The 26,151-nt window shown below is 42.7% G+C and overlaps 1 protein-coding gene across 5 annotated transcripts in view; it reads right to left on the reverse strand.

Annotated features, from left to right (window-relative positions):
* Positions 1-25,865, reverse strand: part of STK39 (serine/threonine kinase 39) — a 317,083-nt gene extending 291,218 nt beyond the window's left edge. For 3 of the 5 annotated variants that reach the window (XR_006220759.1, XM_042994630.1, XM_042994631.1), the window contains exon 1: positions 25,496-25,865. Coding sequence is in view for 2 of the 5 variants with exons in the window: in XM_042994630.1 (XP_042850564.1) it covers positions 25,496-25,700 (205 nt within the window). In the remaining 3 variants the exon portion in view is untranslated. Of the gene's footprint in view, positions 1-2,473; positions 2,511-19,063; positions 19,526-25,495 lie in introns of those variants that run through there. The other 2 variants (XM_042994632.1, XM_042994634.1) reach the window with 2 other exon arrangements.
* Between the last annotated feature and the right edge of the window lie 286 nt (positions 25,866-26,151).

Consider the following 26,151-nt stretch of genomic DNA (forward strand, 5'->3'; position numbering starts at 1 on the left):
AGCAGGAAACCATTTAAATTCCACCTTGAAAATACCAGGATATATAGGGATCATATAAACATCTTCTAATACCGTGTCATCTTTAAGGAGGCAATAAATGAAGTTACTGGTATGGCTCTTGCTGATGGGAATCCTGACAGAGAGGAGACTGAAACAGCACCAGACCACATAACTTGGAAAAGGGTGCCACCGACTAGCCCTTGCTCTGCCCTACAAAGCCTTTCTCTTCAGGACACGAACACTGCTGCTGTTGCTCACTGAAGCCCCACAGGACAGTGTAGGTTTCTGTTTCATCATACAGAGGGTCCAAAAGCCTGCCCTGGATGTCCAAAGTAGGGAAGTCACCTGGAGACAACTACAAAAGCTGAGAAAATTCCCAGAAGAAATGTCAGGAAAAGTTCACTTTCACAGTGTCTACGTGTATCATCTTTTCCAAGAAACTGACTAGACAACGTTTGACCATCAAAAATAGTGATCGTGTACTACAGACACACCACATGTACCAAGGTAAGGATAGAAGTGGAAATCCTCTACGCCCCCAGTTTACAGCCAATGCTCAACCCAGGTGGGCTCACCAGAGCAAGGGCCAGGTCACCTACAGAACATGACTCATGACAGAAATTCCTGATCATTAGACTGGAAGGGCCAAGAGGCAAACTCAAAAAAGTGTCATGTTTCCCCAAAGGTAATTCCAGCCACCGAGAGCAAAGGCAAGAACACGGAAGAGACTTCTCAAAAAACTAAAATAAAATAAAAGTGGGAGAAAAAAATAAAAGCAGATTCCAAAAGGTCTAAAAGAGAGGCGGGAAAGCCTAAATTGGATAAAGAGAAAATAGTAGCACAGTCAAAAGACTGATGGTCACACAGCCATTCAATAAATAGGGACCGGCTCCCACTAAGTGGCAAGACCCCTGTTAAACGTTACTCAGGATATAAACCTGGGGCGGACATGTTTCCTACCAGAGCAAATAAGCTTCTGCCCAAATAGCTGCACTATCCACCAACAGTTGATTTCCTCTAAGAACTACATGAATCAAGGATTTGGGATAGGCATTTGGGTTGAACCTTAAAAGATACTCAGAATATATATTAGGAAAAAAAAGAGAGATGCTTAGCATGCTGGAAAGTGGCCAGAGGGTCTACAAAGGCAAAAAGTGATACTAGCCATTTATTTTCAGGAAATCGCACTAACGAGGAATAATGAAAGATTACTTGAAAAAGCACACTGGGACCAGATCATGGCAGAGCTTAAATAATATTCAAAAAAAAAGTGGGGGGGGGTGCAACCCACAGAGACCAGCAGGGCCAGGAGGAGCAGAGACACCTGGGCAAGCGGTGTCACTTGCTGTGATCACCGACGGCCCCTGCATCAAAATGAAACCAAACACAGAAGTACAAAACGTGGGATGACTGGTACTCTTCTGTTCCTTGCCATCCACGACTATTTGTTTAGGAGAGAACACGTAATCAGTCTAACAGATAAGCAATGATCCCAGGGCCCCAGGAAGGCAGGCAACACACCAATTCCTGTGGAGCACTCCTACCTTGGCCGGGCAAAATCTCGATTTTCTTACCAGTCCTATGTGGTACCTAAAGCACTTTAGTAAGCCAATCATGTATCGTTATGTCAAGTAAGTTTCAAAAAAACTGTTTTTCAGATACTTTGGGTGTTTTCAGACACTTTCTATATACACTTAACCCAATTTTCTGGTTAGCTGCCATGCAGAGTACAGGTAAGTCACAATAGGGGGAAGGGGGTGGGGAAGGGAGGGGGAGGGGGACTTCCTCTCACCCCATGCTGAGATCTTCTAGCCCAGTCCTCTCCTGCCCCTCTTCCTCACGGACAGGAAGGTTTTCCCTTGGGCTTCTTTTACTCTCCTGCTACTAGCCCACAGAGGGTTGTTTGTAGGTCTCTTCTGTCCTCCACTGTCCTCCTTCTGTCCTCCACTGTTCTGTCCTCCACTGAGCTTCTAGCCCAACCCTAATTTTCTCTCCAAGTGGTCTGCAGCAAGCAAGCACTCCTCTCTCAATACATACACACACACACACACACACACACACACACACACACACACACACACCCCTTTGGTTTCTCCACTGCTTTCCTAGCAATCTGCATTGTCATAAGATCCAGGCTTAGGAGCAAAAGAAGTCATTTCTTGGAATCAACCTTTAAGGGGCACCCGGGTGGCTCAGTTGATTCAGCATGACTCTTGATTTCGGCTCAGGTCATGATCCTGGACTGGGGTCATGGGGTAAAGCCCTGCATTGGGCTCCATGCTCAGCATGGAGCCTGCTTAAGAGTCTCTTGCTCCTCTGCCCCTCTCCGCCACTCACACAACACACACACACACACACACACTCTCTCTCTCTCTCTAAAATAAAAAATTAAAAAAAGTTTAAACAGAATCAACCTTTAAAAAGATAAGACTGTGTTCATACCTTCACACAGACCATCCAGGCTCTTGCTTACCTTGATGCGAGGATAGAGGACAAGCTGAGTTTCTTTAAACTGTTTTTCTTGCTTTCATCTGGATATAGAGACAGGTAGAGAGATGGCTAATCTTGATTCACAAGCCTCCATTAAACTTTATCATGTAAGCATCTTTCACTTATCTTAGTGTGGTATGCACTTGAAAACATAATGGCACGTTACGGAGCATTCACACAGAAAAGAGAGGAAGAGTCATCATTTCCTTGTGTACTTGAATAATCATGGTAATCAAGATTGTTCTTTGTTAACAATCTTCAATGTGAGAAAAAATAATGGAATGAAATATTGAGGCTCAACTACCAACAGCAATAAAGACCAAACAAAGCCTCTAAAGAGCTATGCAGGGACTATGCTATTGACTTACCTGGGAGGGAGGGTTCTCCTGGAACAAAGACTCTAAGCTGTGGGCAGTCATGGTTAAGAGTATGGACTTGAAAGAGAGGGAAACTGAATCGGACTTGCAATTGTTTTAAACCTCTGGGCTTTGGTTTCCTCACTGCCTTGATAGGAGTATTAAATGAGATGTGTGTGTAAAATCCTTGGTAGAGTAGCTATTATATTAATACAGCACTGATGAAGTGTAAGAGATGACTAACGTGGGCACAGAGCTTTTCTCGAAAAGAGATGACACAAACAGGCAATGCCAGAAGAGATGTCAAAATCTCTTTCAACTGGATCAAGAAAAATAGATCATAAAATGAAGGCCAATATTTCTAGGGCAAGTTCTGGTTCTAAATAGTTCTCCGCTAAATATCTTAGTTTCTTTTGGATGTTAAAAAAAAAAATACCAAAAACAAAAACAAAACGAACTTCTTAAATTGCCAAAGATAATACAACTGTACATGTGTGCAATTGAGGAGATTGTAAGATTCTACATCCTGAGTCACTGACAATCAAACAGCACCTCCAAGTAAATCTAGGCTCTGTGGAAGGGGTTATATTTTAAAGTGGGCCTTCACAGGAAAACCATAATTGGAAAACATTTTTTCAGCAAAAGGTAAAAAGTCTGAGTGCTGAGCTGACAGAGCCAGAAATAACAGTTCCTTTTGTTTCCCACGTTCATTACTTTTGTATTAAAATTATTGTTTGTTAACTTGGTTAAATCATAGTGAGCTGCTGTTGATTTCAACACAGGGAGGCAAGTGAACACGTGAACAGGATGATGAGAAGTAGAAAATCCCACCAGAACCAGGATACCTTCGTTCAAAGGCACAACTCGATTAAATTCACATCCTGGGGTCATTTGCTGATTTCTCAGAACAATGGTAAATTTAGTTACTGGGGAAACAAAAAAAACCATTGTTTCGTTTCATTATAACTCTTCCTTGTTGAAAGTTTAAACTGATTATCTCAGAATCCACAGTTTACATACAAGATGAAAGCATGATGCTAATACATGCACGTCTTTAAAAAGCCAGATATGTATACATACACGCGTGCTGACGTATGTATTCAACTAATGCTAGCATTTAACCCATGTTTGTAGAGACAGCACTAAACTTCAAAAATTGTTTTTATCATGCGAATTATCCAGTTTTTATCAAAACATTAATTCTGGGCTGCCTGGGTGACTTAGCCGGTGAAGCATCTGCCTTCAGCTCAGGTCATGATCTCGTGGCTCATGAGACTTCAAGCCCCACATCGGGCTCTCTGCTGTCCATGCAGAGCCCGCTTCAGATCCTCTGTTCCCCTCTCTGCCCCTGCCCTGCTCTCTGTCTCAAAAATAAACATTAGTCCTATTAATCTCTCACTACATTCTGTCTTGAAACAAACTTTACAACACACAGTGGGTGGTGGGAACTTAACAAACTGGATTTGAAATCCCTTCCTTTAAGATTCTGACAATAACTATATATGACATGCTACTAACAAAAGACAGAAGGACTTTGGGGATGGGGCGATTGGCTCTAAATTTTGGTTACACACCTCCACCAGGCAATTACCTCACTGGGGTGCAATCAGTTCTGTTTTCCCCTGTAAACTTTTCTAGGTCTCTCAAGGTCAGACCCCAAAAGCAGCTTCCTCTAAATCACCAAGATGCAGCAACGTGTGACACACACTGGAACTCAACAAACACAAAAAACGGATTGTCAACCCATCCTGTGATCAAGTAAAAGCAGGGAGGTATAAAACCTGACCTGTGGCCAGCCCAAAGCTGCTCAGGTCTTTCTGAAGAATAGACTCATCCCTCCCCCCACCCACTCTTTCATATTCTGAGATGCATGGTCCTACCTTCTCCAAAACGTGAGGAAGAACTTTCTTAACAGACACAAAGGTTTGTACTACCTGACAGGAGATTCCAGGATATTACAGGATTGTTGAGAGAGGGGTGCATTTGTGTGTTTTCTTTTTCTTTTTTGTTTTCCTTTTAAATGTTTAATAGTCTGTTGTTTAGACTGAATTTTTTTAGTCTGGTTTCAATGTCGGGAAGTATATGAGCAAAGCCCTATGATTTTCTCTCTTTTACGATGAGACGAATGAGTCCGCTGCCAGAATTCTGTGTTCCTTATAGATGTCAACACTTTAGCATTAATGTTCATAACATTTTCAAACCTCCCCACATCCCCATCACGGACTTAGGTATACGGCAGGCCATGGATTGCTGCCTTATGCAACAGAGTTATTGACTAAATTTTTATGTACTTTGTATGGTAAGAAAGAGATGAGTGGATGAATAGAGGGCATTTTTAAAAGATTCCTGGTCCTCTCACAGAATCTCCAGAGCCCTTTGTACCAATACAGTAGTATTAATTTATTTGGAGGACACATATTCTGTCTGTGCGTTTCCTATTTATGAATGCTTAAATTAGTGCTTGAGTTACCATAAAACTACTCTTTTAACAATACAACCTATTAAAATATTAGTTATATTATGTAAAAAATTATCTAGTAATTATCTAGTTTTTATCTAGTAATAAAAAATACTAGGAGAGAGAAAGAAAGTTTACCTGAATGACCACATAACAGGTGCTCAAATTTATTGAATGACAGTGAATTCTCCAAGTCAGTGAATCCTCAATTACCCACAGCAATGGAAAGGTACGCTGGTGTGGAAAGTACAAATAATTTAAAAAGACTTCACATGCTGAGGACTTTCTATGTAAAATGGAGATACCTGAACCTTCCTCATGGTGTTACCGTGAGGACTAAATGAGCTACAAAAATAGCTCCTCAGTGCTAACTGCTATAATTACGATCATCATCTTCATTATTGATTATGCATTATATTATCCAGCAAGGCCAGCATGATGGTCCTGATTTTGATGATGAACCACCATGAAGCACAATGAGACCAAGGAACTGGCTCCCGGTCACAAAGCTGGAAAATGATGCCAACGGAATCTGAGCCCACGTCGGCCTGATGTGCAAGTTTCAGCCCAACTACCATGTGATGCTGCTTTAAACATAGGGGCCTTTCAGGGTGCCTGGGTGACTCAGTCGGTTAAGCGTCTGACTTCGGCTCAGGTCATGATCTCACAGCTCGTGAGTTCGGGCCCCATGTCTGTCGGGCTCTGTGCTGACAGCTCAGAGCCCGGAGCCTGCTTCGGATTCTGTGCCTCCCTCTCTCTCTGCCCCTCACCGACTCTGGCGCACGCGCTCTTTCTCTCAAAAATAAACATTAAAAAAAAAAAAAATAGGGACCTTTCCTCTAGAAACTAACTCTACTGATAGCTTGAGAAATCCTAAAGGCAGGTCAAATAGCAAAAGCAGGGAAGCGATTTGCAACCAGAGGTCACTGGGTTCACATCCAGCTGTGTGACCTTCAACAGATTATGCGATGGCCCACGTCTCTACTTCCTGATGTGTACAATTGGGATAATCATACCAATCCTGGCAAGAATGAGGTAAGGATGGCACATAAAAGATGTCAAGTACTCAGGCCAGGCAACACACAGCAGGTCCTCCAGGAGTCTCAGAAGCATCCTGTCAGCTTACACTGCCCTTACATGGCCTCAAGTCTTCCAGGTAGAGAGGAGAATAGGAGAATTTTAATTGCCAACGTTTTTCTTCAAAGATCACTAGATCTCAAGAGATACAATAAAATTCTCCCCAAGAGTCAAATAACTTCATTACCTGTAATTTTTCTTTGGTCATATGCAATTTCATACACATGTATCTTTTGCCTCTATGTACATAAAGAAAAAAAACGATGTAACAGTCACATATTCTATATATAGTCATATTTACATATACTTTGACACTTCCAAAGGGAGAAAGAACATAATGAAAATTAAGCCAAAGTTGAAAAGAACGGGAAATTCTTGAAAAAACAAAACAAATCCACTTTCCTATCATGCTACAAAATAACAGAAAAGGCTGCCACCCATACACCAGAATTTAAAAAAAAAAAAAAAAAGGATAAAGGGACATAGATCCAAAAGAAAAAATGGCTAAATTTTTTATTTAAATCTGGTAATCAGATAAACAGTCAAATCTATAATACAGCAACATGTAAGAAAATTCACTTTATTATTTCACAAAATGAAAACCAGGGCGTCTGGGTGGGTCAGTGGGTTGAGTGTCCAACTCTTGCTTTCAGTTCAGGTCATGATCTCACAGTTCGTGGGATCGAGACCCGCATCAGGAATTCTGTCTCCCTCTCTCCCTGCCACTCCCCTGCTCGAGCTCTCTTTCTCTCTCAAAATAAATTAATAAACTTAGAAAAAAAGAAAACCAAAGAAAGCACATTTATAAATGTACTCTAAGCCAGGCACTAGGTGATTTTCAACTCGCCACCAAAGCAATCAAATAGAGATTAACATGCCTATCAGCTAAAACCAAGCTGTCAAAATGAAAGCTTTAAATTATGCATGTCCTTACCAAAAAGTATTTAAAAGATTTTTCTCGGAAAAAATAAAAAGCATTGCACAGACTTTAATAATGTTTAATTTTGCTTATGTGCTAAGAGGCATTTTTAAAGCAGATTAAAACACCGAATTCAAGACCACCAGAAGAAACTTTCCAAATTGAAATAAGACCATTTGGTCGCTATGCTATTCATCTATCTTTTACCCAACAAAAATTCCTATAAAATGATAATCAAAACCTTTTGGTAAACAGGAGCTTAAATGCTGCCTTTCAAATCAGATTACATTTCAAGTGATCTGAAACCAAATTAAGACAGCATTTTATGAGCATGTTTCTCATTTTTAAGAGGAATAGGGAAACTGCCCTTTGAGATGCTGAGAGACATGGGCACCAAGGTCAAGGGCTCAGGAATTCAAGAGTCACCAAAACATTCAATCCACTAGCCATTACTTTGAAGGAGAAGCTGACTGGGGTTGAGGAAGGAGGAGAACAGGAAAGAAAAGGGGGTGGGGGATACTTGATTGTGACCCTTAGGAAGAAAACAAAGCAGCTCAGAGAAATATAAACAACTCTTCATCTCTGAAACACTGGAGTGCCAAATACCTAATAAAATTAGGGAGGACCAGATACTCTTCCTTTCAGAACTGTACCATCATAAAGAGGATGAAATATTTCATCGGACATTTAAGTCCATCAGAAACGGCAAGACCATACCTCATGATCCAGGCATTGGTATTTCAGAATTGAAGACCATTTACTACTGAGACAGGGTACAAGTTTTCCCAATTTACTCTATGCGGAAAAAGGGAAGTTGTGTCCCAGGGAAGTATATACTGACTTAAAAGAATAAACTGCTTCTTAAGTTCATCACAAGTATATATATTTATGTAACAAAGTGTATGTGTGTGTGTGTGTGTGTGTGTGTGTGTGTGTGTGTGTGTGTATGTGTGTGTGTATTAACAAAAAAAGTACGTTAATCAGGATTACATTCTGGATAGGTCACTAACCTAAGAGCAAAGTTATATAAACACCGACTCATGGCGCCTGCCACCCCCAAGTTCCCTTCCTAGGTAGGAGCTTCCCATGTTTCACCCTTGTCCAAAGAGGCCACCTAAGCTGGCAGCTGTCCTATGCAGGGAGTCTGGTAAAAACTGGATTCTCAATCCTTGGCATCAAAATTGGTAAATAAAGAGAAAATCTAGCAATTAGCAGCCATAGCTATGGCCAAAAGGGAAAGGGTTGAAAAGAGAAGCTTTAAGGGCCAGGACAGGTATGAATGAGCCAAAATTCTGACCCAGCAGAAACCACGGGACAGAGGAGAGAGAAGCAAGCAGACAGGGCAAAAGCAGACTCACCCCGACTGGCTAAATCACACCAACATTAGAGGATTCTGAAGTGAGGACCCAAAAATTCCCGCTGCTCAGGTCTTGTCCACTTACGTGGCTCATGAGAACCCTACAATTCCCCAAGAGCCAGGTGCTCAGCTTTTCCTGATGGCTACAAAACCCTGGGGTTATGGAGGACATTCCTGTCCCCATATTCCCACATCTGTCTTCATAGAGAATGTCCCTATTACTCAGGGGTATAACTTAAGTGAGTCCTGGGTCCTTGTAACCAAAAGAGTATATCAACTTTGTTACATTTTGCAATCCAAACTTTTCACCAATTCAGAAAAACCTTTCCATAAATTTGTTCACAGTAATAAACTTCTTGACATTTCATTTTTTTAAGTGCATGAGGTAATTCAACTTTTATTTCCCAAACTTGGATGATAATTTTTCTCTTTTCCGATCTGTGACCACCCCACCCCATCCACCATTTTCTCCTCCTGATCTTAGATTTTTCAGGTCTGGGTCAACAGGGGAGAAGGCAAGATGCCTTCTCAGTCTAACTCCTTTCTACCTTTAAAGCCAGAAAGGGGAGCAATTAATGTAACAACTGGAAGAAATTTCCATAGTACCTATCAAAAATACAAAAGTAATACCATTTGTCCCTGCAAACCCACTACTGGAAATCCACCGCACAGGATTATGGAAACCTGGAGACAACCAAGAAGTTCATCAGCAAAAGACTGGTTAGATAAAGTAATCCACAGAACAGAAATGGACCTGGAATTGAAATAAGAATATTTAAATATTTAACCATAAATAATAAAATATCTTTAGATGAGGTAGAGAGCTATGAGAAATGATCTAGGAATGACAGCTGTGGATATTTGTAATGTGTATATTTTACTACACATACATACAGAAGATACCCAGAAGTAAAATATACATGTAATACATATTACTACTCTATGGAAGTAAAAATTGTTAAGTGTAGAGTAATATGCACAGTTACCACATTACATGAATAATAATTAAATGTTGGAAAAAAATCTATGGGCATATGTATACAAAGAAAAACATCCAGAAAGATACACACCAAACTGACCACGGGGCAGGGGGGTAACTCTGGGAAATGAAAACTGAGGGTTGTTATTTTCACCTACTAAAGTATTTTTTATATCTTTGTAATTTAAAAACTTTAATAAAATAAAGGCTGGTCAGGCCAATAGCTATTTCACCCTTTCACTGAAAATGCTATAAAATCCTTGAAGCTTTTTACTTGCCAAAAAGACCAAAAAAATTCAACATTCAGATCATCAAATTAAATTCCTAAAGATTCATTTCTCCCTTATACCCATGAAATCAAAGAGCTGGCACTACAAAAAGATAACATATATTTAGCAAATATAAAAAATTCTCATACTGTCAGCTCTAGGTCTGATATGAAAGGTCAAGGTGAAATCTAAAAGTCATTACTGTGTTCAACACACCCTCAATGAGAAAGTTACTTATTCGTAAGTTCCCTCCATTCCAGAGCTTTCTGTAAAATGTTTTCACTTGCAATCAGAAAAGTACCAAATAAGGTAGATCCGTAGCACCCAAAGGGCAAAGGGCAAATAACTGACACTTCTAAGAAATACTAAATTGCAATGTAGACATTTAGATTGTAACAGTATTCTGAAAACACGTAAGTGTAAGAAAAATACATGTATATAGTCTGTCCAGTAATCATAAAGTATGCTTGACTTTCAGTGTGTGTCAGATTTTTGAGAAACAAATCACTTTTGCCAAGCAAGTATTAATCTGCCACTGTTTATTTTCTTTCTCAAAACAAATGAAATGTGAAAGCACTGAGAATGCGAAGACATATCAATCTCCAAAAATATCAATTTATACTCCTTTTTTTAAGTCCTATCCCATGTCAACTTACACCAAAAGTCAAACGCTATCTAGCTGGTGGACAATAAAGGCTAGTCAGGCCAATAGCTGGTGGACAATAAGGTAACTGGTGGATTTTCTCCCCTTTTCACTCATCTGCATTATCCAAATTTTCTACATATTATTTGTATAATATTTGGAAAGTTTAAGATAAATAAGCTTGGAGGTTTTTATAACTCAGAGGTTTGGGTAATATCCTTCTCTCAATCTTTCTTCCCTTTGTGAGAAAGGGGTGTGGGCCAACCACAGGAAGGACATCCCACGCATCTAACCCACGTACACATCTATCTCCCCCTTTAGAATAAACAGAAGTCTGTAAATTTATAACGACAATACTCAGCCCTCTTCCCACGTCTAAAAGCATATGATATTTCATAAGTGCTTTTACCAGAAAGACTGCAATTTAATAAATGGTATTACTTGCACATCTCCCATCCATCATTTCTGCCATTCATATATGATAAACTAAAGAAAACGGGCAAATTCTGCCAATAACTATTATTGGATTTCTAATCTTTATATCCTAATAGGATGGCAGTTCTTTTTTGAAAACTGATTATAAAACTGGCAGTAAAATATTGCTGGATTGACTTCAAAGTGAAGAAACTTCCATAATTATGTAAGCAACCATCTACACTTAAACTGAGTGATGCAGAGACAACATGTTATTTTGGGGGCTATGATAGATCTGGTTCACTGACTTCTAGATGGCAGGAGAAGTATATACGTGCGTGCAGACAATCTATATTTTTAATGTGGTGTTAAGTTCTAAGAAGGTCAGTCTGGAATAAAACAACTCAAGGCTAAAAAGGATCAGATGCATTACACACACACACACACACACACACACACCCCTTCGCCCTTCAAATGTCCTATTAGACTCAACACCTTTAGACTATTTAGCAAATTATATATTTCTAAAGCCACTTTTCTAACAAAATAGTTCACACAGCACATTAGTTTATGAAACCCATAATCAATCACACTACAACAACTGGGATGAAGGTAGTTGAGCAATTAGCTCCCCCACCACAAGTTAAAAAGGAAAGTTCAATGAATATCAAACATTGTCTATTCATCACTCTTGAGCTAAATAAAGCTGTTGTGGTAGAGACTTTGCAAAGATGGCAATAAGAATCCCTCCCATGTCTATATACATGTCCTTTTGCCATGTGATTTTACCACTATGCCCAACAAGCAGGGAAATGGATTTCCCTTCTCCTTGAATCTGAGTGGCCTTGTGATGTGAATGAGGCAGAGTGACATGGGGTGAGTACCAAGCCGAGGCCTCAAGAGCCCTTGAGACTCCGTCCCTGCAAACTTGGAACGCTGCCGCAGCCAACAGATAAACTACAGGGGAGCCTCCTTGAGAATGAGACGGCAGTGGAGAAAGGGCCAACCGACAGCCAGCACGAACCACCACACACGAGCGAGACCATCTTCAGAGACGTAGCCCCGGCCCAGGTCGCCATAAGCTCGGCAAGACCAGCAAACCTGCCCAGCCCAGCTGAGCCCAAATTGCCAACCCACAGAATCGTAAGCAAATAAAATAGCCATGGTTTTAAGCCACTAAGTTTTGGGGTGGTTGGTCACACAACTATACATAGCCGATACAGAGACCATCAGAATCCACACCAAACCTTCCAGTTTGTCAGAGGCACCCCTGAAGGCAAAGCTTTAAATGAGGCGCCCACCTCAACAAGATGTTGCCACCAAATTTTTCTGGGAAAAACTATATTGTCCCTCCTTGCCTTGACACCTTGCTGGACTCCTGCAAATTTTAAACTTGGATATGCCTCTGAGTTCTTTGTCTATCTCTTACCCCTGCTCAGATCTGAGGTCTGTTGCTGCCTTGTGCTAGTCTCCGGCTTTACAGATGTGATCTTGGAATCCCACTCCCCACTCTACCATGCCTCCTCAGTCCACCATCAGCTTTTCCTTTTGCTATCCCTACCTCTAGACACACAGCTCCTTGTAGTCTCAATCCCATCACTTCTATGAACTGGTGATGCCGAACCTATTAAAAACAGTGACTTTAAACAACCCACAGCACTGTTCAGGCTAGAATCATTCTGCAAGATTAAATTATTATTCCAATAAAGCCACAACTGTTTAAAACAGTTTCTGGAAATATCTTAAGAGCAATTTAATGTCACATTAGGAATCAGTCTCATTTCTTCACAGGAGGGCTGATGGAAATGGGTAACTTTTAAAATTTAAAATGAAACATAGCTGTAAAGTATAAGTGGATACCCTCCCACCATGTCTCCTTAAAAGAAGTAATACTTCTTGTGTAAATAAATTGATGTGATCAATTTTAAAGTCAGTCATATCCCATAAAGATTACCTTTCATATTTTTGGCATTCTCTTTCTTACAAGTAGCTCCAAGAGACAAGGGAGGATTTAATTTTTAAACAACTGTACACAGCTGAAAACTACTCGCTCTTCATATGGTAGACTAAATGTGAAATAACAAGCAAAACAAATGCTTGGGACTTTTACCTACTCTTGTAACTACACACCAGACACCTACCTTTAAGATTATTTAAGCAAATAGGGGCAGCTGGGTGGCTCAGTTGGTTAAGCGCTGACTTCGGCTCAGGTCCTGATCTCACGCTTCATGGGTTTGAGCTCCACGTCGAGCTCTGTGCTGACAGGTTGGAGCCCTGAGCCTGTTTCACATTCTGAGTCTCCTTCTCACTCTGCCCCTTGCTACTTCTATGGAAACAATCAGGATGATGGCTATAAATGAACTCAGAAGCTCATTATCTCTTAGGTCTAGAGATGGTCACTTTTTAAACAAGTGATGAGTATTTATTTTAGTAAAGATAAACAATCTAGCCCCTGATCTTGACTTATGCCAAAAATATTCCTCTTCTTAAGTGAGTCCTAGTGATCACAATCTGAAACTACACAGAGACACTTCTCCTAGCCCTATTTCAGTCTCCCAAGTGCCCAGGAAAGGTGCCATATTAAAACTGTTTCCACAACAACCCTTGTTGAAGGGCAGGCACTAGGGTTAGGGCTCCAGAAATTTGAAAGGGCACATACAAGGAAAAATTTTAAAGGATTACATAGTAAAATACTGTTATGGACTCAGTTACCCAAGGGACATCAAACATGAAAAAGTACAGACTGTTCCTGAATTGCCCAAAATTAAACCTAGTTAATCTCCCTACACAGATTTTTTCACCCCTCAGTCACTAATTCTCTCTCCTTCCTTACAAAGCAGGTATCCTACCCAAACAGTGGTTACTGAGTGTGAATTTCTGTTAAGGTGCTGACTTAAACACTGGATGTTTTCTATTCTTTGTAATATAGAACTTAGGTTAAACCATCTTTTAGTGACTGAAATACCAAATTGTTTTAAACTCAAGAGAAAAGAAGGGTCCATGATTCAAACTCACTATTTAAGTGACTAAAATTGACAGACGTATTATTTTTCTAAGTTCACAACTCCTCTGTAATTTTATTTAAAAAAAAAAAAACCCTAGTCAGTTCTTTCTTCATAAATAAAATAAACTGAAGTGATACTGTCTAGCACATCCAACTCCAGACTCTGAAGTGATTTCTTAAGGAAAAGTAACATTTTGATACTTCTGAAAATACTGGATTTCATTTGGGAGGACTCTCTATGTTTACAATTACAAGAACATCCCTGAATGAGTTAAGTGGGTAAGATAAAAACTCACACTTCAAAACCATCTTCCCTACGTCAACAGGGGTATCTATTTCACCACACACACAAAAAAAGAATAACTGTTCTTCTGAAAATATGAATCAATTAGCTTTCAAATAGAGCACAGAGTGAAAACAAAAGATTTTTTTAAATAGGGTGTAGCATTGCCTGTCTTTGTGTACCTCTGAGTCAGTGGCAATGCCTTAGTATGTTATCGGGAGGTGGCCTCACACTTTTTACAGCCATCACAATAGTCATTTTCTGAACATTTCAGAGAAATTATCATCCAGTGCAGCCCAATAAAACATTTTGCGGTGGGTGATGGAAACAGTCTATATCTGAGCTATGCAATATCCTTATACAATAGTGTGGATTACAGACTTAAAGTTAAACAAAATCCGGTTCTGCAGCTGCACTGGCCACAATTAGCTACTGGGCACTTCAAATGTGGTTACTAAGTGAGGAACTGTATTTTTTAAAAGATTTTTTAGAGCAGTTTTAGGTTTATAGCAAAAGTGAGAGGAATGTAGAGATTTCCCATATATTTCCCCTCTGCCCCCCCCCCACATGCATAGCCTCCCCCATTATCAGTATCCCCCAACAAAGTGGTGCATTTGTCACAACTGGTGAACCTACACTGGCACATCGTTTTCTCCCCGAGTCCACAGTTTACACTACAGTTCACTCTGGATTCTATACATTCTATGGGTTTGGGGAAAAGGATAACATGTATCCATCATTATGCTATCACCTGGAGCGGTCTCCCTGCCCTAAACATCTGTGCTCTGCCTGTTCATCCCTCATCCCCCCCCCCCAAATTATTTAATTTCCATGCGTTTAAATTGAAATAGCCACACGTGGCTACTGGCTGTCATACCCAACAGCCAAGGACACGCCAAGAAATGAAGGAAAGCTGTTGCTGCTGTGACCACGACAAAGCACAGCCTGGCAGAGGGGACCTGACTGTAGTGCAGAAACTTTGCTCCAGCTAATGATCAGCCCTGAAGTTGATCTACTTCATATGTTTTCTTCACCCATCACCCTGCTCCTCCTTAAACTTCTACTTTCCAACACACCCATCCATGCCCCAACTCCACCTCAATGATAAGGTTACAATACAGTCTGTTTTTTTCTTACTGTTTATTTATTTTTGAGAGAGAGAGAGTGTGCACGCACACAGAGGGTCCAAAGTGGGCTCTGTGCTGACAGCAGAGAGCCCAACGTGGGGCTCAAACTCACAAACCATGAGATATGACCTGAGCCAAAGTCGGATGTCTAATTGACTGAGACACTTAGGTGCCCCAACAACTCTATTTTAACAGAGCAGGCAAAAGATGATGATTGAAATGAAGTGACTTTGGAGCACCTGAGTAGCTCAGTCAGTTGAGCGACTGACTCTTCATTTTGGCTCAGGTCATGAACCTAGGGCTGTGAGATTGAGCCTCGCATCAGGATCCACACTGAGCATGGAACCTGCTTAAGATTCTCTCTCTTCCCCTGCCCGCTCTCTAAAATAACAAAATAAAAAATAAAAAATAAAAAAATGAAGCGACTTCATGTTTATACACCACCATGTTTTATTACACATTAAATAAAATACCCTGATAAAGAAATACATATAAAGATCAGTTTAACACCTCTAAAGAAATAAGATTTTTACTATGGTAGTTAGTGGTAAATACGTTATATATAGATATGTACTCTATTAAAATAGTAGTTATAAAGCTGAGTTGATAATATGTCTAACCTTCATTCTCACTAATGATGAATCAATGTGATATAAGTAGAAAAAAAATACTGAACTAGGCAAGAATCACAAGCCTGAGATTCTAAGGCCTTTTGGGCCAACAGTTTAAAAAAAAAAAAAGTTGAAGAACTTAGGCCACCAGAGTCTTTAGCTATAAAACAAAGGAGCAGGAATGGATTTTCTCTTCAGTCTATTCCAAAATTAGATTTCCTGATTCTGTATTCTTAAGCCATTCCTCACTTAGGAGGTGACTTACAAAAAAACCAGCAGTGACCTATCATTCCTTCCCCTGAGCACTCTCTCCCCCTGCTTTCTTGAGTCACTCCGTAATTAAGCAAAGGGAATGGTGACATTGTCAATTAGGAAGGAGAAGAAGGGAGGGGAAGGGAGGGGAAGGGAGGGGAAGGGAGGGGAAGAAAGACCAGATAATTCAAATTAAAATGCAAGTAATACAAAATAGGCCAACAGGCACCAATCCAGAAAATACCATCTTTTTCCAATCCCCAAACTAAACAGGCAAACAGGAAAGCAATTGGGATGCCCCTTGTTACAAACCCCGGTAAAAATTGATCCTACCAGTCCAAAACAAGAGCACAGATTCCTCTAAGACCTCAGAATTATCACAGATCACTGGCTTCCAAAATACTTCCCAAATGAAGACTCCTGGCTGGCTCAGGCAGCAAAGCATGTGACTCTTGACTTCAGGGTCATGAGTTCAAGCCCCACGTTGGGGGCAGAGTTTACTTAAAAAATAAATAAATAAAACTAAACTTAAAAAAAAAAAATACTCCCCAAATGAAGATCTACCATTCACATGGCAGAAAGTCACCAATATTTACTTACCATACTATTTCTTCCAGTAAATAGCCCTAGCAGTGACTAATGGTGGGAAACCTAAACCCTAAAATTGTCACCAAAATGTACTTGTATCTAAGGCAAGACTGGAATGAGCAGCCCCACTCCTAGGCCTCTAAGAGTTATACTAAATATCACTTCCTGGAAGAAGTTTCAAAATAAAATATTCTATCTTAAAATGATGTTTTCCCACATACAATTGGTTTTAAAAGTCAACTTATCTAATTCTTCGATATCCAAGAAGTTTCTCAAAACTAAACTATAGCTTATTCTCAAATAACTGGCAAGTGAAAAGAAATGTGAAATACTTCAGCATTTACTCACATCAGATTCCAAAGTGTTTATCCAAATCAATTCTAGAACTAAAGCATAGCCAATCCATTCTCTAAAGAGCAGCTATTTCTCCTCAGCTTCCTTGTTAAGCCAAGTCTAACATGCCTTTCTAATTAACACAATGATTTCTTCCCTCGTATCGAAACACTGACCAATGAATGGCAGATTTGCAAAAAGAAACGCTCAAAAGACTGGAATCACCATATTGAAATTGCTTTGGTGTAATTTTAAAAACACTGTCCCGGAGAAAAATGTAAAACTTTGTAGGATTACATGAAGAATTCTATTTAAACAGGAAAAAAAAAAAAAGCTTTCCCAATAAAGACACCATAGAGGAATTATAACACCTACTAGGTTGATTCTGACGTAAAAAGAAAAATGGTCTATCGTCTTAGCCATATCCTGTCCTATCCGCACAAATCCTATTACCCTGGGTCCCTTATTATTTATAAAAATACAACCCCTGCCATCATAACAACCTTTGAAAACCACCTGCCCTGATGTTCTGTTCCTGTGTTTCACTTACATCCTTGATCTTCTCCCAACAGTCCTGATTTCTACACAGCAAGAGGCCCCGCAGAACTTTAAGGTTGGGTTATATATAAATACATAAACAGGAAGAGAGAAGTCATGGGTATGCTCAAGAAAGGAAAGTTCTAGAAAAGAAGGGACCAGTACCGGGACCTCCCTGTCCCGCTCTACAATGCCTAAGTAAAAGGATGCCACACGGGGCAGGAGGCCGCGGGCCCTTAACCTGGAGAGGCCATCCCGCAGTCCAATGACCTCAGGAGAGCCAGGCCGCTGCACGCCTGCCTACCTGCACAGTACAGGCAAGCGGAAGCACTCAAATGCTTACTCTTCATCTGGGAAGATTAATGAGCTAATTTCTACAGAGCCCTTTAAGCTGATTGGCCCTAACGTAACTAAATAAGCAACATCGTCAACCACAGGCAAGATCAAATCTTGAGGATCCAGGGAGGCAAATTTTTAGAAGTCAGGCAACATTCCCCTTATGTAAGAAAGTAAGGAGTGTTTGTCCCCAGAGTTCAGACTTTAATCCAGAAAACATTTATCAAATACTTAATACGAGGTGTGGAGTATGGAGGCTAGAGACGCTGTCCTCACGAAGGAGTTAATATCCAGCACCCTAATGGGCAAAGAAGCGACCAACTTGCATACAGTGTGAGGACTGCCAGGGGTAAAATATCCAACAGAGCAAAGGAAAAGGAGGCTTAAGGGCAGAGACTGTGTGAAGAGAAATCATTTATTCCAGGTCTTAAAAGGGAGGCCAGATCAGGGTGTGTTCAACTGAACATGCATCAAGCTATATACATTTATGATATGTACACTTTTCCACATGTATGTTATACTTCAATAAAGGTGAAAATGAAAAGGAGAGACAGTGTTCTCTGTTAAATACATAAAAACTGAATGGTATGGTGTGAAATGGTGTTTGAAACAGAGTGAAAACTTGCCTCTCAAGGCTAGGAAAGCATGAAGCACTTCAAGAACGGCAAAAGGTTCCCACTGGCTGGGAGTCTGTCTGCAAATGAAAATGACAAGGAAGGTCTGTCCGCAAAAGGCGACAAGAGACAATTCCCAAAAGGCCTTAAACACCATGCTTAGAGTTAACCTTAAAGATGACAGAAAAGCCACTAAAAGTGTTTAAGCCTGGGGTAACTGACAAAAATGTTGGCAAAGCACCACCATTTTGGGAAGAGTGCATCCCGTAGCTGGAAGCAAGAATGGAGACAAGGAAGCTGGTCAGGAAGTTATTACAAGAACCCAAATAAGAACCGATAAGGGCCTGAACTAAACCGGTGATGGCCAAAGGAAGAGTTAAAGACAGAGCAAAGAAGATTCTAAGGATGCAGAGTACCTAGGACTGATGACCAATTAGATGCGGGAGATGAAAGAAGACAGGCGAGCGTGGGATGACCGGCGTCCTTGCGTCACGCGCCAGGGTCTTAAGGAAGATGGAGGATGTCGACGAAGCTCATCAGGATTGAGGCAAAGGAGGACAGACGAATTTAACTGTGAGTGCCACGCTGTCCTGAGCATCTAAACAAAGACATACAAAGGGCAGCGGACACGCCAGCCCCCAGAACAGGGAGACCCTCAGCATCTCAGGTGGCGGCTGCAGCTGCAGACATACATACGGTGAAGTGGATCCTGGAGCAGGAAAGGAGGAGGAGAGAGGACAGACGGTGCCAAATGCTGTGGAGAAGAGAAAAGGGAACCGCAGCGTCCCCGGGCTGTGGCCCCAGGAGTTGGCACCGTGATCGTGATCGTGGAGATGCCGACTTTGGTTTCTTAGCAGGAGGGCAAAGAGCACAGTGGGCTGAGAAGTGAATGGGAGGTTCTTTCAAATAGCTTAGCTGTGAAAGGAAGGAAGGAGATAAGGTAGTGGCTAGAAGAGGAAGGACGAGTGAGTGTTTTGTTTTGTTCTCATTTGTTGTTAAAGATAAGAACGACCTGAGAGTATTTTTAAGCTGAGGGGAAAGCAGGGAGGGGAGAAAGGAGATGAGGAGCAAGAGTGACGACTTTATCTGAACACAAACGCTCCTGTCGTCTCATGCACTGGGACAGGGCGATGTTTCTTTTAGTCAGCAGCATTTCCTGCCAGCATGGCAGCCTCCACAGGGCCAACTGAGAGGTGGAAGAAAAGTGCAGTCTTAGCAGGTTGTTCTCAGAGCCCTGTCATAATGGGCTGTTCCTCCCAGCAACCTTTCCCGCAGGATGCTCTCACCACTTGTCAGAGGGCCATTTGGCACCCAAACCCCTGAGCTCTCCAAACCACCAGGAGCTCCACAGGTCCCTCAGCTTCCTCCTGCAGAAGAGGGGAGGTGCAACTGGAGGCCACTCCACCCCCCCACGTGGGCTTTGGGGACCCTCCCGCGAGCCCCCTTCCAGCCACACACCAGAAGAAGGCCACCAGCCAGCAAACTCCCCCTCCTGTTCCCCACCACCACCCCCCACTGCCCCAGCTAGAAAAGCGAGCAGAGAAAACGCTTCAAGCCACTCCAACATCTCACCAGAGACAGGGCTGTGTTCTCTCCTGATAATTTGAATCTGATTAGCAAATGTCGCTTTTAGTAGTTATGACTAAGACTAATTGAGAGCATGCCCCGTGCCAGGCACTCTTCTAAGTGCTTTACATTCTCTCAATCCTCACAACCCTATTTTTATCATCTCCATGTTACAAGTGAGGAAACTGAGTGCAGACACATCTAAGTAATTTGCTCAAGGTCACAAGGCCAGTGATTGCTATTGCCAGGATATGAAATAGACCAGGCCATCTGACTCCAGAGCCTGCAATGTTTTAATTTATTCTCAAACATCATCAAAAATGTAGTGTATAACAGACTATCAGAGACAGGGAAAAATTCATAATATTATTGGTCACAAATCAAAAGCATACATAAAGTACTGTAGTCATTCTACCAAAAGTTTCTTTTCTACCTAGAGAATTTTCTCACATAGCATTTTGGACAGCACATTTAAAAGAGCATTTCTGTGTTCTAAAACTGTTATCCTTGTTGATAAGCTCTGTGGATATAGAAAAACAAAAAACAAAATCCACGTTGAACCGTTCAGTATATAGGGATGAATTGTATGGTACATGAAGTATACTTCATTAATGCTGTTTATCTTTTTAATGTTTATTCATTTGTGAGAGAGAGCAAAAGAGAGCATGAGCGCACACGTGAGTCGGGGAGAAGCAGAGAGAGGAGAGAATCCCAAGCAGGCTCCACACTGTCAGTGCAGATCCCTATGTGGGGCTCGATCCCATGAGCTGTGAGATCACGACCCGAGCCAAAACCAAGAGTTGGATGCTCAACCGACCAAGCCACCCAGGCACCCTGAAGCTGTTATTTAAATGGGAGAGTAAGTGAAAATTATGCAGAAAGGTATACTGATAAACTTGATAAAGATAAAAATTTCATGAAAGATACAAACGACCAAAGTAAAAGACAAAATCCAAATAGTAAATACAATATATAGCAAATACATTAACTGAATGAGTAATACATTAACTTTCAAAAAGAAACAAACTTTAAGTGAAGATGGTTTCACAGGTGAATTCTATAAGAGAGCATTTCTCTTATGAACGTAACTACTGCCACTGAATTATACACTTAGAAAACGGTTAAGATTGTAAATCTTATGTGGTATTTGCATATTTTACCACAATAATACAAAAGTACAAAAAGAGTATTTCTATATATATTTTTCTCTTTACAAAAAAAAGGTGAAACGATATGAAAATCAAAGCCTTGTCTTAGGCCATACATCTGAGGGCCCTTTTAGTTTACAAGACGAAATAAAATAAAATGGCCAAACTAGCAAACCAACACTAGCAGCAAAGCAGCCCAGTTTAAAGGTCTGGAAGATCAAAATACACACTCCGTGCCTGGGCCCTCTGAGGTCCTAGAAAAACGACTGTGACCCATCGTAGCTCTCAACGTCCTCAAGATCCCTCTAGAGTATCCATAAAACCAGTTCTAATCCCTAAACCACAGAATCCGCACAAACTCTGAGAGCACAGAGTGAGGCAGAAGGTCTCTGGGCTGCTGCTGGCAGGTCTCATTTTAGGAAAGGCTACTTGAAAACCTGGCTGTATGCCCTATTATCTGGGTTTGGGGAGATGCATCTGAATGGTTAAACAAAGCGTCACAGGAGAGAAAGTATTCAGAGGAGCCCTCCATCAAACTATAGCTAGGATTCTCGGAACCAAAGTCTTTTGTTGACTGAGACCAAAAATTAAATGTATTACTTTTAGATCATTCTAAATGACCACTCAGGGCAAAATGAAGCAACCCTGAGAAACCAAATACAAAACTAAAGAGAGGCTTATCCTGCAAAAAATCTAAGGAAATCAAACTTACTCTGAGGCATAAGTCAATTTAGGGTTTCTCTGAGGAAAATCAGCCAAGAAAACAGCCCCTGACGCCATTATCTGACTCAAATACAGAAACTGGTATTGCAGCGACCACAGCTCTTTGCCAGAAAAGTTCCTTGAGGTTGTTCAATTCTACAACAGATGCCCAAGACAACATTTACACGATTCACTGTTCATTCTGTTCAACAAAGTTAATACTATTGACATCACCAACAAAGAAACTAATTTTTCAATTGTCTTATCGTTGGCTAACCCTGATAGTTCTAAAGAAACAATCTTAGGGTGGGATGAAGGGGAGAGGTAAGGAACAAAGGTTAATGAGGCTGAAGGGTATAAAGACGCTAGAAAACCTCCCAAGAGCCATTCCTTATTTAGGAGACGAATATTTGAAATCTACTATGACAAGGGTATCGACAGCTAAAAGGAGGAACCTAATAACTTCACAACATTTTCAATCCCTCCAACAGACTTTACATCATTTCCAGGTCATGCATAAACTTCTGAACCAGATTAACCCTAAGAGCATTACAAATTGTCTATTGATCTTTTACAACAAAAGAACAGCAATGCCACAAGAAACCTTTATTTTTAGACCTGCAAAATCCTGTGTTTATTCTTCTAAAACAGGAGTCAAACAAATGAACCTGCTCTGTTTGGACTTTTGTAAACCTATTCTCTCATAATCCTGAGGCCCCAATCTCTGCGCAGAAGGAAATGAAGAAAAAGTGCTCTGTGCCACGCTGTAAAGTTAAAACACGGTGCCTCCCTTGGTCTTTTCTGCTCAGGCACATCCGAGCCTCCTGCTGGTCACAGCTCACATTGCTGGAGCCCTATCATATGACACCTGCCACACGGACAGGGGAGGCAAAGGCTCTCCACCCGCATTCATGTTGAAACTAGTTCAGTGTCTGAACTACTAACTCTTCTGCATGTAATGTTTAAGCAAAAGTGCTTAACCACAAGTTCACTTGTAATCACTCAACTAGCATTAAACACTAAATGGAAATGGGTTTATAATTCCCTATAAACATTAAGCTTTTGCAAAACCCTATTCCCGTGCTCTGATTTTTCAATGACATGGCCTCCACACAGACCACCTTTTAGTTGGAAAACAGACGAGATAAATTTAAAATGGAGAAAAGCCATGCCTACAGTCTGAATGTACAAAAACAGGGGTAGAAGTAATAAGCAGGTGTTTTTCCTCTCAAATTCCTTAGGTAAATTGACCAACCATAATTAACAATGCTGTTACTGCGAGCAGAGAGAAGCCCTGCACTTAATCCCTTCACTTAAATTAAGATTTTATTCATTAATTCACAAAACTAGTCAACTCAAAATACTATGTTTTCAAAAGGCAAAGCCCACATTTTAACTCTAATAATTAACAAAATGACCAAATAAATTGGAAAGTAAATTCTGGTGTTCCTGTGTTCCCCTCCCCCTTCCTTTGTGCTCTCCCAGTGCTCACACATCACATCTTCTAGAACCGAAGTCCTTGAGGGCAGGAACCATTTTCATTAACTTGTATGCTTCTGAACATCTAGCACAACGCTTGGGACACAGTAAGCCCTTAAATTTTGTGGCACAAATTAAAAAATAGGGGTTACATGCTTCCTATGAAGTATGTAAAAGGAGAGGCAGAGGAGATCAGTCAATGTACTTTGCCTCAGGAGAAGCAAAAGGCTTCTCAAAGAAAATTCTCTCTGGCCTCGGGAACTGTGTGAGATGCACTACAAAGATGGGCACTCGGATGAGAGAAGAGCCTGTGCCCAGGCAATAAGGAATGTAAAACCATGTGTCACAGGACAGCAGCATACTCAGGGTACAATCAGTACAAGAAGAATAAGGGAAGGGGCAAGCCTGTTGAGGACAGGCAGTAACACTGAAATACTGAAAGGGCTTATATGCCAGGTTAAAGCACTTTTCACTGAATAGGCTTTGAAAAGCCCCTAAAGTGATTTAATCCAGCCAATGACACAAAGACACATTCCTTGAGAATCTCTGGCCAAAAGTTGTTTAAAGTCTGGGTTTTCAAAGAATTTTATATAGAGATGTCTCTTTTAGATTTGAAGTTTTTATATCCTAGGTTACTGTTTGGCCCATCATTTTCTCATATATATGAAATATATGCGTATCTCGGTCTATGCTGTTTCATTCACACAGTGGCAGGTGATAAAGGCTCATTTAAACACCCAATGAAATTCTGTTTTAATTTTTTAAAGGGGGTGTGGAGAATTCTTTAAAAGAAAAACAAATAATAATAATGATAACATAAATATCCGAAATTCCTTTTTCATCACAGTACTTAAACATCAAGATATGGGAAAACTACGTCCTAGCCCAGCCCCAGTAAGGTTAGAAGCTGAGGGTGTACTTTGCCTGGAGGCTTCCCCAACTAGGTTTAACAAGACTCTCAAAAAGGACGATCCGATAGGAACCGTTCTAAGTGAAGGGGTCAACACAAATCTCCTGGCCTTTCACGTGCTCGGCCTAAGGAAAAGTAATGCCGGCTTCTTGCCGTTGACTTTGCCAGGCTTTTAAAAATGTAAGATAAGGTGATATTTGTGAGCCGACTAGATGGCACCGAATGGCAGGAAGCAGATCACAGAAAGCCTCGGGTTTCATTCTTGCAGCTCGGCCCTGAACCAGAGGAAAGCACCGGCCCGGTGCAGGGCAGAAGGCCAGGGCGCCTGCTTTCCCCGGGCGGCCAGGCTCGGCGGCAGGCGGCGCGCCAGGGTACCCAGAGGCGGGTACCGGGGCGCGCCGGGCTGCAAGGCGGGCGCGGAGCAGCGGCTGCCAGGGAGGCCGGCATCCTCCCCAACCTCGGGAAAGAACCTGGGCCTCCGCGACTCCTACCTGGCCCCCTTACCCACGGCGTGAGGCCGCTGACAGGAGGCAAGGGCGCGGAGCTTGAAGAGCAGAGACGCGGCTGCGCCCGCAGAGTCCCCCAGGACGCGGCCCCCCGGGCGCAGCGCGGGGGCGCTGGAAGCCCAGGGCGGCGCCCCCGCAACCCCACCTCACCCGCGACTGCCTGCCTGCGTGGCCACCCGCCACGGGCTGCGGCCCCATCGCGCGGGAGGAGGGTGATGCGGCGGCGTTGCCGGTCCCCTGCTCCGCCGCCCCGGCGATCGGGAGATAAAAGTTTGCAGCATGCGGCTCGTCTGCAGTGCGAGTCACATCCGCCGCGCCGCCTCCTGCAGCACCAGCGCTCAGAGAACGAACAAATAAATTAAAAAAAAAAAAAAAAAATACTGTTGAAGCCGGTAGGCCCCGAAGCCGGCCGCTCTGCCTCCCGGGCGTGCATGCAGGCAAGCCCAGCATCCCGCACCCCCTCCCGCCCCCGGCCGCGCCTCCCTCCCGGCCTCGGCGCCCGGCCTGGGCCGGCCCCGCCGCGCCCGCCGCACTGACCGATAACCTCCTGCAGCTCGTACGCGTCCCTGCAGATGGGCCAGCCGACGGCCTGTGCCGCCGGGGCTGGGGCCGGAGCCGGCGCCGCGGGCGCTGCCGGGGCCGCCGCTGCTGTCGCGGCCGCGGGGGCCGCCGCCGCCGCTGTCACCGGGGCTGTCTGCTGGGGCTGCTGGACGTGCACGGGCGAGCCGCTCGGCTCCGCCATGATGCTGCCGGAGGAGAGCGGGAGGACGCGCCGGCCGGCGGACGACCTTCCACTTGAAACTTCCCTTCCCTCACCGCCGACACCTCTTGGCCGGCGCACGCCCTCCCCGTCCGCCGCGCCGCCGCCGCCGCCGCCGCCGCCGCCGCCGGAGCCAGCCACGAGGGGAGGGAGCGAGGGAGGCCGAGCCGGGCGGAGGGAGGAGGCAGCGCCGGCAGAGGCGGGGTGGGGAGGAGGCGGCGGCCGCCGCGCTCGCCGCGCGACCCGAGCCTCGTGCGCGCAGTTCTCTGCCTCCGCGAGGGGAACCGCCGCCCCGCCGCCCCCTCCCGCTCTGCTCGCGGCCGGGGAAGTTTCCACCGGAGGGCAGCAAGGCGGGTTTGTGTTTGCTTTCGGGGCCCGCGTTCCAGACAATCAGGCTCTCCAGAAGATGCCCCCTGGGGACCCCGAGGGCGGG

This window comes from Panthera tigris, chromosome C1 (genome assembly GCF_018350195.1).
Source record: "Panthera tigris isolate Pti1 chromosome C1, P.tigris_Pti1_mat1.1, whole genome shotgun sequence".
Taxonomy (NCBI): domain Eukaryota; kingdom Metazoa; phylum Chordata; class Mammalia; order Carnivora; family Felidae; genus Panthera; species Panthera tigris.